The sequence below is a fragment of the Danio rerio genome, chromosome 7, assembly GCF_052040795.2.
Source record: "Danio rerio strain M-AB ecotype USA chromosome 7, GRCz13ab, whole genome shotgun sequence".
NCBI classification, from domain to species: domain Eukaryota; kingdom Metazoa; phylum Chordata; class Actinopteri; order Cypriniformes; family Danionidae; genus Danio; species Danio rerio.
The window spans coordinates 71,012,346-71,026,323 of record NC_141027.1 but is presented as its reverse complement, the minus strand read 5'-3'; the positions used below and the strand labels follow the sequence as shown (position 1 = coordinate 71,026,323).

Sequence of the window (13,978 nt, the reverse complement as noted above, 5' to 3'; positions counted from 1 at the left end):
AACTTGCAACGCGTTTGAGCTCTCTCGGCCACCATATGAACTTCTAAAAAACTACTGATTAATATCTAATATTTTAATAGTGAGAGTTTCTGTGGAGGTGAATGCATATTTGTTGCACTTGAGGAAAGCTTGCTCCAACGAAGCCCATGTAGGGCAAGTGATGTCATTGGCAAGGCCCTTTCAAATTTGGATTTGTGCCATTGGAGAAAGCCGAGCCACCAAAAATCTTGGGGAGCAACATCTGTTCTTTGTGAGGCGAGGCCATTGCGTCAGCTAGCGGTTCTACCAGATGCGAACAGCAATGGTTGGACTTGGAAAAGGGCCCACTGATTCAAAAGGGTCTATGAGGATGGTGCCTCGGTGTCTGCCATACTGTAAAATATTAAAATCTCTCAAGCTTATATCAATGTTCCTGCAACGGCTCCATGCAATGGAGAAATATTTCGGAAGTCGAACCAAACCCACATTGTTGGTGCATCATTTGCAGTGTTGTAGTGTGTTATAATAAAGAATAAACACAAACCTGTGGTTCAGGGCTGGAGATTCTGTGACTGTGTTAAAGGTTGGAAAGTCCCTGTACGTGCACCATGAAATCTTGTTACCCACCGGCCTCCCACTTCTTGTCTTTTCTACTTCCTCACCATTGTTTTCAACCTCTGCTCACTTTTTCAAATCTATCTTTGAAACTTTTGAAGTTATTTTTTTTTTTTTTACCTAATTTGTTAGTTTTTCCAAAAGATGGCTGATTTTAAAGACTTCAGCTACACCAATGTGCTGCATTCTAATTATAAATGAATGGAGTGCAATAATCAAAGTTAAAAAATAAATTTTAATAATAAGATAGACCTGTTGGGAGCTCCAACGTTGCTCATATATATTCTTTTGTCGAAGTAATTCAACAGATGTTTAAAGGGATAGTACACCCAAGAAAAAATGTATTTTTATTTACTCATACTCATTTACTTATCCTCCAATTGTTCAAAACCTGTTGAGTTTCCTTCTTATTCTTAACACAAAGAAAGAAACACTTGGAAAAAAAAATGCCTTTCAGTTTTATACTATTTTTTGTTCCTACTATGGATCAGGGGTGGGTTTTCCAAACAACGACTTAATTGAACTATCATAGCTGCGGCTGAACTATCATAGTACGATGCATCGTTTGGGAAATGAATGATGTAGTGACGATTGTTTATCAAAACCCATAGTTTCTCTGTCGCAGATCCATCGCTTGAACCACGTTAGTGATAACGGAAAATGCCCATAATGATGCTCTAAACTGGGTGGAGTATCAACTTTCTTAGAGAAGAACCTAGTTATAACGTTTCGGTCTTCTAACCTTTATCAAACATATACACTTATTGAATGTAACAGCGGCGACACGGTGGCTCAGTAGGTAGTGCTGTCGCCTTAGAGCAAGAAGGTTGCTGGTTCGAGCTTTGCCTGGGTCAGTTGGCATTTCTGAGCTTGCATGTTCTCCCGTGCTTGTGTGGGTTTCCTCCTGGTGCTCCGGTTTCCCCCACAAGTCCAAAGACATGCGGCACAGGTGAATTGGGTAGGCTAAATTGTCTGAAGTGTATGTGAATAAGTGTATGGGGGTTTCCCAGAGAGGGGTTGCAGCTGGAAGGGCGTCTGCTGCGTAAAACATATGCTGGATAAAATGTAGGTTTATTCCGCTTTGACGACCCCAGATTAATAAAGGGACTAAGCCGAAAAGAAAATGAATGAATGAAAATAACAACATAATTAAGAAAACAATAACTAATGTATGCAACTGATGCAGACCAACCACACTGAAAAAGATGATTCATTGGATTTTCTTAAGGTAATATATTTAAATGGGCTAAATTTAAACAAACAAATTAAATGTACTATGTTCAACTTTATTTGTTTGTTTAAATTTAGCCAATATAAATGGTTTGCAAAAAATTGTAAATCCAATGAATCATTTATTTCAGTGCACCGTGAGAAATAAAACAAGCTTTTTCCAGGTTAAAACACTCAGAATTCACATATAAACAGTATCAGCCTGTCACTACATCCTCTTTCTTTCTCTCTGCGACCCTCCACCTGTAGGAAGTCAGTACTGGTTGTTCAGGGAAGCCAACCTGGAGTCCGGTTACCCTCAAGAGCTGATGGACTATGGCAGAGACATCCCGTATGACAAAATAGATACAGCCATCTGGTGGGAGCCTTCTGGCTTCACTTACTTCTTCAAAGGAGACTGGTGAGGCGATTTTATGTACAACAAGAATTCTGCCTGTAATGTTTAATGTCTAGTTATTGACCTCAAGTTGTTTTGTTGTTGCTTGAGATATCTTACTGACCCCGTTTACAACAGACCTTAACTTCTGACACAAATGATAGTTTCATGAAGCAATTGAATCGACCCTCAAATATGTGAATACTACTACTACTAATAATAGTTTCAACTTGAAATATAATTGCATAAATATTTTAGAGATTAAGATTTCATTTATAAAGATTTAACTATGATATAGATACGTACATTCAAGGTAAGAAATAATATATTTTTTCTGCAGCATGTTGCAACATTAAAATCTTGATTATTTATTTTGGTTTTATTTATTTATTACATTTTTTGTTTGTTTGTTTGTTTGTTTATTTATTTATTTATTTATTTATTTATTTATTTATTTATTTATTTATTTATTTATTTATTTATTTAAAAGTCTTACCTACTATAGCTGGTACTGTTTAGAACTATTAAATTGGCTTTACTTCAGTGTTTTGAATTGCTTTTGCATTTATGATATACAGTGCTCAACATAATTAAGTACACTACCTGACATAATCTTGTCCCCTATCCGTTTTTTAGGAACAACAAATAATAATGTGACTTCTAGTTGATCATTTGGTATCAGAAGTGGCTTATATGAAAGGCAAAGGCCTTTAGATTAGGCTTATTTTACCAAAATAAAATAGGATCATGCTTTGATTTATATTTATTTAAATAGGACATGGCAAAGAAAGCTTTCTTGCAGGACTCCCAAAGTTCATCAAGATTCTTTGGATTCATCTTCAATGCCTCCTCCTTCATCTTACCCCAGACATGCTCAATAAAATTCATGTCTGATGACTGGGCTGGCCAATCGCCCCAAAACTGAATGTAACCCCAAACCTTGATTTTTCCTTTACCAAACTTGACTGATTCTGTAGGAATCTTGGGTCCATGCTGGATCCAGTAGGTCTTCTGCAGTGTTTGTGATGATCGGGATGCAGTTCAACAGATGATTCACCAGAAAAATCTACCTTCTGCCACTTTTCCAAGTGATCGATTAGAAGTCAAGTTATTATTTGGTGCTCTTAAGACTGGAATGAACGATTTTTGTGAAATAATGTACACCCCATTTTGAAAATGAATATTTTTAGCAATTTCTTAGTGAATATAGGTAATATATTTTGGTGCCATTTAAACAGATTTTAAATGAATATATTTATTTAAATAATATTTTAGCCAACAAACATCTTTAAAAACATTAAGATAATGCATTTAAATTCATGTGAAATATTGGAAGAAAAAATGACAAACTACACAATTTCAACAGAATTAAAAAAAAATAGTTTCTCTTGAGTTTTGCTCTTTTTATTTATTTTGATTGAAATTTTTATCCTCATATATCAATTTAAGTGTACTTATTTTGCACCGTTATCATACATTATTTTGTTAGTTTAGCTCCAGATTTGCATTCAGAATGACTAATCAACGCACAAATATAATATAGTAAAGGTTCCTATAGAAAATACTAATTTAAATGAGTGATTTGTGAGGGTTGTACTCATATATGCTGAGCACTGTAAAAGCAAAGTGATCACCCTGAAAGTGGTTTGAGTGATTTCAGTGTTAATATCATGCGTATATATAGGGATACTGTGCTGTTGCTGAAATGTCTGCATTGAGGAAAGTCAAAATGATTTGCAATGATTTTTGTTTGATAAACTACAGGTACTGGCGCTTTAATGAGCAGGACAGAGCCGCAGATCAGGACTACCCTAAACCAATTAGTGTGTGGGGCACTTCTGTGCCGTCGTCTCCCAAAGGGGCTTTTCTCAGCGATGATGGAGGTGAGTGAGTCCAACAGCCTGTCTCCTTAATGTACCGTCAATCAAATACTAGAACAAAGGAAGTGAGAGAATGTATGAAATGTGATTTGAGGAAATAATGCGATATTATCAGGAATCACTTATATCACTAAAAGCCCTTTCTCATTAAAGGAATGTACCTGGTTTAAAATGGTTAAAAGGATCTATGACATGCTATCGATAACAGATACAGATAATAACTTAGATTTCAATCTAAAAATCTTCGTTCAAAGGGCTATTCACCCCTTCCCCTTAGCCCTACGCCTTCAAGCTAAAGAGAATTGGGACAACCTTACCCCTTGGCGTGCACGCGCAAAACGAAGGGTAGGGGTAAGGGGAAGGGCTGAGGGGTAGAATTGGGATTGGGCCTAAGTAATGCCTAAAGTAATGCCGTTGCCTAATTTTTCACTTTTTTGTCTCTGAAATAGCCTACACATACTTCTACAAGGGTGCAAAATACTGGAAATTTGACAATCACAGAATGACAAGCGAGCCGGGCTACCCAAAATCCATTCTTAGAGACTTCATGGGCTGTAATGTGGACCTCGATCCTGACAGAGACACTGATGTGGACCAGGGACGCAAGTGGCCCGATCGGCCACCCTTCAATCCAGACGCTGGCCGAGACAAAGACAAGGACAAAGACAAGGACAAAGAGAGAGACAACACCAATGACGCTGACTCTAAAGAAGAAACGGAGGAGAAAACCAATGAGGTGGATGTGGTTCTGAAGATAGATGAGACGGAGCGCACTATGAACATCATCATGGTGACGGTACCCCTGGTCCTGGTGCTGTGCATCTTGGGATTGATCTACGCTATCATTAACACGCTACAGAGGAAAGGAGCGCCCAAGTATTTAGTTTACTGCAGACGATCATTCCAGGACTGGGTTTAACCTCTGGGAATGACCTGGGATCCTGGTTCTGCCTTTTTAATTCAATCATCTAAAAACTTTGCACACACAAAATACATACACACATATACATATACTGATACACACTCACATGTTCATGTTCACCCTTCTTTTCCTTTCCCATGGTGCTCTCCTAACATCTTGACTAGTCTATTTATATTAGAAAGTTTGCACATTGATTTTGTTTTTATTTTACTTTTTTAATATATTTTTTTGAATTTTTCAATCAGTTGTTTGTGGGTTTATCTTCATTGCAGTCTTTAAGATGCCACAATCTTGATCTCCAATTATAACGTACAAGAATGGGAAGTCTTGTGTAACGGAGGCTAGCTAGCAAAGTGCTATGCAGGTAAACATCACTCCTCTGACCTCAAAAGCTGCTCTAGCAACAGACGCTAGAGGCCATGGTCTTATGCCTCCTTGTTAGAGCAACTGACGCCCATCCACAGCTTTGCCGTTTCGATCCCAGCTCAGAGTGGGTTGAGTGCAATAGGACTGTTGGATTACATGTGGGGGCTCGTCCGGGATGGAAGTGAGGTTTAGGGGGGTGAGTGTAACGGAGGGCAGCTAGAGAAGTGCTGTGCAAGTAAACCTCACTTCTTTTACCTCAAAAGTGCTCTAACGACAGGCACTAGAGGCCATGGTTTTTAGCCTCCTTGTTAGAGCAACGGACTCCCATACAAAGAATCGCCGGTTTGATCCCAGCTCAGACCAGGTTGGGTGCAGTAGGACCGGTGGGTTACACTTGGGGGCTCGTCCGGGATGGTAGTGAGGTTTAGGGGACTGATTGTAACGGAGGCCAACTAGCGAAGTGCTATGTCCGTAAACCTCACTCCTCTGACCTCTATAGGTGTTCTAGAGGCCATTGTCTTTAGCCTCCTTGTTAGAGCAACCCATACAAAGAATTGTCAGTTTGATCCCAGCTCAGAACGGGATGGGTGCAGTAGGACCGGTGGGTTACACTTGCAAAAAGTGAAAGTTGAGGATATTTTCTGCATCCGGTTACCTTTTCTCAGGACTTGTTTTCCAACTGACAGGGCAAGTCATAAGTCATCAGTGGCCAATTGCATCATAACTTGTTCATAATTTGTTGCTGTATATACTGTAGTGGGGTTTAAATGTCCACATAGAAAGTCTGGCATTTAAAATATTATTTAAACCTGAAATTAAACAGGATGTTTAAAGATATTTTTTAAAAAACTGGATTAATTGGTAAGGGTTTTTTAAGCAAAATATTTTATGTTCTTGCTGATTAAATTACTTTATTTACCATTTTAAGTCAAGTCACAAGCAACTGGACTTGGTTATTCAACCACTTGATTTAATTATACCTGCTATTTGTTTTGGTGTCATAAAATAGGGACTTTTGCCTTCAGTTTGCTTACCTTGTTTGATCATAAATTTTTTTATTGGGCCTTGTTTTAACAACTGTGCCTTGGTCCTGCCAGGCAAATCTTTTTTATGGGTTCAGCCCATATTTGTAAAGCCCTCTTGATTACTTTTTTTGCAAGCTGGTGTGCTTTTTGTTTCAAAACTCTGCCGATTATATCTATATTTTTTATTGTTTGAGGTTACTTTTATTTAGGGGGTTTGAAAAACTTGAACAATTTGCTGAGTGGACATTTATATTACAGTTCAATCAAATCAAAATATGAAAGAATAGAACTATAAAATGCATACCACTTGCGTACACCAATTGTAAACGCAGTAAAATACACTTATGAGAACATCTTGGGGCCCAATTATAAATAAAACCCTTAGTAGAGGTCCGCTGATTTAGTGAATGCTATAAAGCTAATTTTAAAAACAGTGGGGGGTGAAACCATTCCCTTACTTCCTTCTACCCCAACCCAAACCTCTCCCTACCAAAGATATACCACTGTCATCGACTGAGTTGGCTCTGGGACAAGAGGGAAAGAAGTAGGGACAACTGTGAGTTCAAAAGGAAAGGGTTAAGATGAAGAAACATTATATCTTAAGTCTTGGCAAAAGCGCTTATGATGTTAGTACAAGTGTGAAGAGGATTGTATTACAGGGATCATGGTATTTTAGGGGCGGGGGTGTATAAAACAGGCAGGATTGAGATAGACCAATTGCAAACTTCTTTTGAAAGGCTGAACGTACACATACGCAAGTATGTGAATGATTTAGTTCCCCCCTTTAGTTACCTGCATTGCATTCACAAGCTTGCCACAAGAGGCGCTATTGAGTATAATTGCGTGAATATATAATTTCACTCACAAACAGGCTTGAAATTCAGTTATTAACAGGCAGCTACCCCACATAAAAATCTGATACATGGAAATATATGCAAATTACATATATATTATACAAGTTCATATTTGGATTTCACATTTATAAAGTATATATCGTATATGCAACATTAGTTGCAAAAATAGTTGATTTTTTTGTTTTTTTTAGCCATTGGAGTTATGTATTCAACTACATGTACGATGTATGTACAAAATATGAACATTTCATATATTTTTGAACATACAAAATATGTTCAATTAGATATAATCATGTATTCAGTTTAAGTTTATATATGTTTGTGTATGGCCATATATGAACATATATAATATTATGGCTAATATTTTTTAACATATAATTTGAAAAAAATATGAAAGCAGCCATCTTGCAGTAGAGTGATCCCTCACTATAACGTGGTTCACTTTTCGCAGCTTCGCAGACGTTTTTTGTGTAATTTGACGTGCTTTTTTTCTACAGCGCAGTGTGTTCTGTGCCCTGATTAGCGCATTGTGTTCTACATCCTGATTAGCTGTAGACCATTGTCAATCAATCTTCTCCGTGCCGTGTCTCCTGTACAGTGCAGAATGCGTCCAGCTTGCCAAATTTACACAAATGTTTGATCACTAGCAGTGTGACTCTGAAGCTCTGTACTGTATGTTTTCAAGTTTTCTCCCCACAATGTCGACGAAACCATCTGCACCGTCAAAGGCACCTGCGGTAGCAGCCAAAAGGTAGATGCTAACCATCACACAAAAAGTTCTAGACATGCTAAAGGAAGGTAGAAGTTACGCGGCTGTAGGCTGCCATTACTGAATAAATAAATGAAGATCAAATGGTTTTGATCTTTGGTTTTATTTTATAATACTGGACTTATTTTTCCATGAATGTTTGAACTTTGAGAGTGTTTAAACGAGAGAAAAGTATGAAAATGCTAATGCCTGTCTGAGAAAAGTGTATAAAGTGCGTAGCGAGGGGTTTTACAGCCTTAAAACATCTATAATACTTGCAGGGATGTTTTTAGGACATATCTCCCGTGAATAACGAGGGGCCACTGTATTACAAAACATTATGGAAATCTAAATATAAACTTGTAGCCTATGTCATGTATGTAATTTGCACACATTGCCATATATCTGATTTCTGTGTTGGACAATTTGAAGACAGTCTTGCTAAGCAAGTTTTGGTTAAACTGTTCGTTGCTAGCTACCAGAAAACATTTAATGATACTTGACATTCAAACTTCATGACCTCATCTTACGTTTGATGAAGGTTGGAGGAAGATTGCATGTTAAGTCTATCAGACAGGAATATGCATTTTGGTGTAGCATTCACATTTGTGTTAGCATACTTGTGTAGAGTGTATTTTTAGCTTTAGCTTGAACCGCTTGGTAGATAGCATGCTAAGCAGTAGTATCCCTAAATGAGAGCTTGCTGGCACACAGTCCCGTGGCCCACATTACCAGGATCCACTGCCAGTTATTTTTGGAGTGCATTCCTCGACCAGCAGTGGAAACAGGGTCCTTGTTTCATTCACAACTTTTTCACGCTAATGTGGTCTAGTAGGCAAAGCAAGTTTCCTAACATTGTAAGCTATAATGCTGTCTGGTTGGTTTGTGTTTGCTTGGTCTGATGTTTAACCTAGGTAAAGACAGTAAAGACATAGAAGGCATTAATAATAATAATACTGACCCCACTTTTTAAAGTGCCCAGTCATAGACCCTTTACAATCAGTGACAGAGTTTCTCTTTTCTTAGTGCTAGAGGTAGAGTGAGGCGAGAACGAAAGTGAGTGGTATTATAAATATTGTCCTGTCAGACAACGTAGAGCAGAAAGCACTTTCATAAATATTATTGGAAGAGTAGAGGAGACACAGGACAGTCATGATCGGAATGCTGTCACTGATGAATCCCACCAAATGCGGTTGCCAGGCGATCCCCCCCTCCTCACAGTGCTCCTGTCGTCCGGGGAGATTTGGAGGAGAGTTAATCAGACATAAAAGCTCTGCTGTCCCTCCCCCGACGCCCTCTACCTTCTCCTCCACTTGCCCAGATCAATGAGGAATACATAAACAGGCTTGAAAGATTTCTGAAATGCTCACTCTCAGGGGCTCACTTACTGTTGGCCTTATTCCTGTCTTATACCCACTGTAGCCCCGTGTGTCTGATTCGTACACTCCTTTTTCCATAATTTATTAAGTTCTATGGTATTAGCATGGTATTTTGGACATGCTGTAGTACAATTATAATACATTTTTAGTAACACTTTAATTGAATGGGGTGTTCATGGTCTCATGGCAATCATGTTTATGACAGATTTATGACAAGTTCTGTTGTCATGACAAAGACAAACACAGTTAATGATGTATAGGATTATGTTAAGATGTCATTACAAAGACATCTCAAACAAGGTCACATGATACAACTGAGTAAATAACACTTAATGACAGTTGTCATAAGCAAGCATAAAAATCTCATTCATATTCCAGACGTGTCGTTGTAATATGATTAAAAATGTCGCATTATGGTCTTATAAACACCCCTTCAAGTAAAATGTTATACAATTTTAGACACAGCTATGATGCTTATGTGTTGGAATTCTTTGAAGTACCTTGACCATAAAATAATCTACATCAATCGGATAGCTATTTAACGTGGCATTCAGTCCAGGGTCATGGTTCCTTGAGGCCCATGGGCCAACATCTTTGAAGTCCCATCCCTTCATGTTTGATCAAATGACTTAAGCTGACCGACAACAGTAGCCAAGTCTTTTAGTTATCTCATGAGGTCAGTTTGCTTTGAGGAACTTTGGTCACTAGTTGATAACTCTGTATATCTCCCACTATGTGCACAAGTCCCTATTGGCCATGTCCTACTACATGATCTGAGGGGTACAGGGCCATAGTGGTCATGTCGCTGAATTTAACAAGCAGGCTGGCACCTTGTAGTAATATCTCACACCAAATGCATTATGGCCCTAGTTGTTTACTTGGTCTGTGGGGCCATTTACATGACAACAGCATATTGTCACTTCCCTAAAGGTACTATTTAACAAAGGTGACGCCACCAAATACTAGCTTGGTATTTGTATTACAGCTTGTTGGCTGTTTTTTTACAGATGTGCAAACATGGATCACTTTAAAAATGTTGTCATGTAGACATGAAAGTTTTTCAAAATGCAGTGGGAAAAACTATTCCATTTCAGAGAACCGGTCTCTTGTGGTAAGTTACACCCCTGTACAAATTAGGTTAGTGTGTGCAAAATAGTCAATGTCCTGCAGAGTTTAGCTCCAGCTTGCACCTGTCTAAAAGTTTATAGTGTCCCTAGTCAGAGCTTGATTCAGGTGTTAAATTATAACAGGAGTTAAACAGTTCTGGACAGTATCCCTACAGGAGCAGCATTGGACACTCTAGGGCAGGGGTCACCAATCTTGGTCCTGGAGGGCAGGTGTCCCAACAGAATTTATTTTCAACATGCCTCAACACACCTGTCTGAAAGTTTATAGTGTGTCTAGTCAGAACTTGATTCAGGTGTTAAATTAGAATAGGAGTTAAACAGTTCTGGACAGTGTCCTTACAGGAGCAGGATTAGACACTCTAGGGCAGGGGTCACCAATCTTGGTCCTGAAGGGCAGATGGCCCAACAGAGTTTTTTTGCAACTTGCCTCACACCTATCTGAAAGTTTATAGTATGCCTAATTAGACCTTGATTCAGGTGTTAAATTCGAATAGGGGTTAAAATGTTGTGGACAGTGTCCCTACAGGAGCAGGATTGGACACTCTAGGACTGGGGTCTCTTATCTTGGTTCTTGAGGTCAGGTGTCCATATAGAGTTTATTTGAAACTTGCCTCACCACACCTGTCTAAAAGTTTATAGTGTCCCTAGTCAGAGCTTGATTCAGGTGTTAAGATAAATAGGAGTTAAAATGTTCTGGACAGTGTCCCTACAGGAGCAGGATTGGACACTCTAGAGCAGGGGTCACCAATCTTGGTCCTGGAAGGCAGGTGTCCCTACAGAATTTATTTCCAACATGCCTCAACACACCTGTCTGAAAGTTGATAATGTGTCTAGTCAGACCTTGATTCAGGTGTTAAATTATAACAGGAGTTGAACTGTTCTGGACAGTGTCCCTACAGGAGCAGGATTGGACACTCTAGGGCAGAGGTCACTAATCTTGGTTCTAGAGGGCAGGTGTCCCTACAGAATTTATTTCCAACATGCCTCAACACACCTGTCTGAAAGTTTATAGTATGTCTAATTAGACCTTGATTCAGGTGTTAAGATAAACAGGAGTTTAAATGTTCTGGACAGTGTCCCTACAGGAGCAGGATTGGACACTCTAGGGCAGGGGTCACCAATCTTGGTCCTGGAGGGCAGATGGCCCAATAGAGTTTTTTTTCAGCTCGCCTTAACACACCTATCTGAAAGTTTATAGTATGCCTAATTAGACCTTGATTCAGGTGTTAAATTCGAGTAGGAGTTAAAATGTTGTGGACAGTGTCCCTACAGGAGCAAGATTGAACACTCTAGGACTGGGGTCTCTTATCTTGGTTCTTGAGGTCAGGTGTCCATATAGAGTTTATTTGAAACTTGCCTCACCACACCCGTTTAAAAGTTTATAGTATGCCTAGTCAGACCTTGATTTAGAGTTAAAGTGAGATAAGAACTAAAGTGGACTGGACACCCCAGGACAGGGATCACAATTTTTGTCCTGGAAGTTTAGTGTCCCTGCATAGTTTAGCTCCAACGTGCCTCAACACACCTGCCTGAAAGGGTTGGGGCTAAACTCTGCAGGACCCCCTCCTCCCCCCAAGTTGGGTGACCACTGCTCTAGGGGAACTTAGTGGCCAGATTACTCAATACTTGTTGGGATCCTTTTTGTAGTCTGAGTGATGAACTTGTGCTTTATACACCAAGGATGCGTCCCGCCTTGTAACAAGTCCCATTTGACACTCTTTGAGTCACTGAGAACTGGTACCACTTGTTTAGTCATGATAGTTCATTTATTAAATATAGTCCCTGTACCATGGTACCAGTGCAGTAAGGGTATAAAAGCACTAGTCTAGATTGCATAAACATTTATGTTCCTACACTGATTTTTTATTTCTTCTTCTGTTTTGTTTTCAGAGATAAGGGTGATTAAACAAGATTGTGGTAGACAATGACTGACGAATAATCAAAACGGTCTGTTTATTTGTTAGTATGTGTTACTGTAGATGTATAATGTGTTCTGTGTCACTTTGAATCAACTCTTGGCCAAGTTTAGGACTGGCTCTTATAACAATGGCCCCTCTCTCTCTTGCTACATTATTGTCCTGCACATTGCTTCTGGCCAACAGGAAAATAGACTGGGCCCTCAGCCAGGGTCACAGCGCTTCCTCCCACCAGCGCTCACACTAACATTGCATACTAACAACGGCCTCTGTTTAGAAGGCTTTTGAGTGTGAATGTTCTCATAAACACAGCTCAGGACGATTGCTACTTTATGCAGTGATGGTTTTTCAAATGGAAACTGACCACTCAAATGGACTGTACAGTGAAGTACACTTCTCTTTGTGTGTCTGTATATTCTCCTGATATAAACTTGAGCTCTGATCAGAGGTGCCTCTAAGAACATCCATCCACACCATTATTAACCCGTTGCAGTACTTCAATCATTACTGACTTGCTGAAGACAAAAGGTTGAGACAATATGTGTGTTCAACTGTGTAGAATGAGACAGTGTGTTTGCGTTTGCCTGCACCATTGTGTGGTAGGGGAAGGTTTGAAGTCAAAATCTGTCCTATTATTGCACCGTGCATTTTGGTCATGCACACTGTCTTAAAGGGAATCTCACTTTACATAATGAGCCTTACACAAACATGCTGTTCAGACAAAATATACAGTAGTAGCAAACCATTAATGTTTAAAGCAATGCTGTTATTGTGCACAAAGCTGCGCTGTAGAGTTTTCTTAAACACCTCATCCTTTATTAATGATGGTAAAATGAAATTGAGTTTGATTATAATTATCAGTTCATATTTTTCACCTTGTAACATGATCTTAAATTCAGTCATTTTCAAAATTGTAAATAGTACCGTTTCAATATGTTTCCTTTGTATTTTGTTTTTTTAGAATTTTACCTTGTTAATAACATTCCGATTTGTGTTATTGATTATTTTCTTAATTAGAAAATGAGGATTTTATACATTTGTGTTTGTTCACATCTTGTGAGTGTTTAACGATCCATGCTGGACATGTAAACAGTAATAAAAAAAAATTAAAAAATGTAAGAATTAAGTCTGTTTTTTTGTTTTGTTCTTTACAAAAATCCAAAGATGTTTAAAAAAGTACATACAATTTACATTTCCACTGACTGGTACAGTTAGGTACGGGTCGGTACGGGTCATCTTTATCAGGCTTGCTTTTCCACTACAAAGGGTACCTTTTTGGTGGGCGGGGTGTTTGACAGAAAGTTTCAGTCGACGTCATTCTTGCTCGAATAAATTTCAACAGTAAAGCTGCACGGGTCGTTCACATATCATATGAGAAGCACTTTTCACAAAACAGATGCTTTATACACATAAATACTTGTTTATAAATGCTTATTACTACTTTTTCTATGAACATAATTTGATTATAACTCCAGATCAAAATAGCCTACTGTAACTAGCCGTCTACAATTATATAAAATAAATAAATAAATGCGACATATATGAACACATACAGACCCCT

At 38.6% G+C, this 13,978-nt stretch overlaps 1 protein-coding gene across 1 annotated transcript in view; it reads left to right on the top strand.

Annotated features, from left to right (window-relative positions):
* The window catches only part of mmp15b (matrix metallopeptidase 15b), a 75,532-nt gene extending 61,989 nt beyond the window's left edge, over positions 1 to 13,543 (top strand). Inside the window, exons 8-10 of the mRNA XM_087262224.1 lie at positions 2,074 to 2,224; positions 3,965 to 4,083; positions 4,530 to 13,543. Coding sequence (XP_087118350.1) covers positions 2,074 to 2,224; positions 3,965 to 4,083; positions 4,530 to 4,999 — 740 coding nt within the window. The 3' untranslated portion in view covers positions 5,000 to 13,543. The remainder of the gene's footprint in view (positions 1 to 2,073; positions 2,225 to 3,964; positions 4,084 to 4,529) is intronic.
* The last annotated feature ends 435 nt before the right edge of the window (positions 13,544 to 13,978 follow it).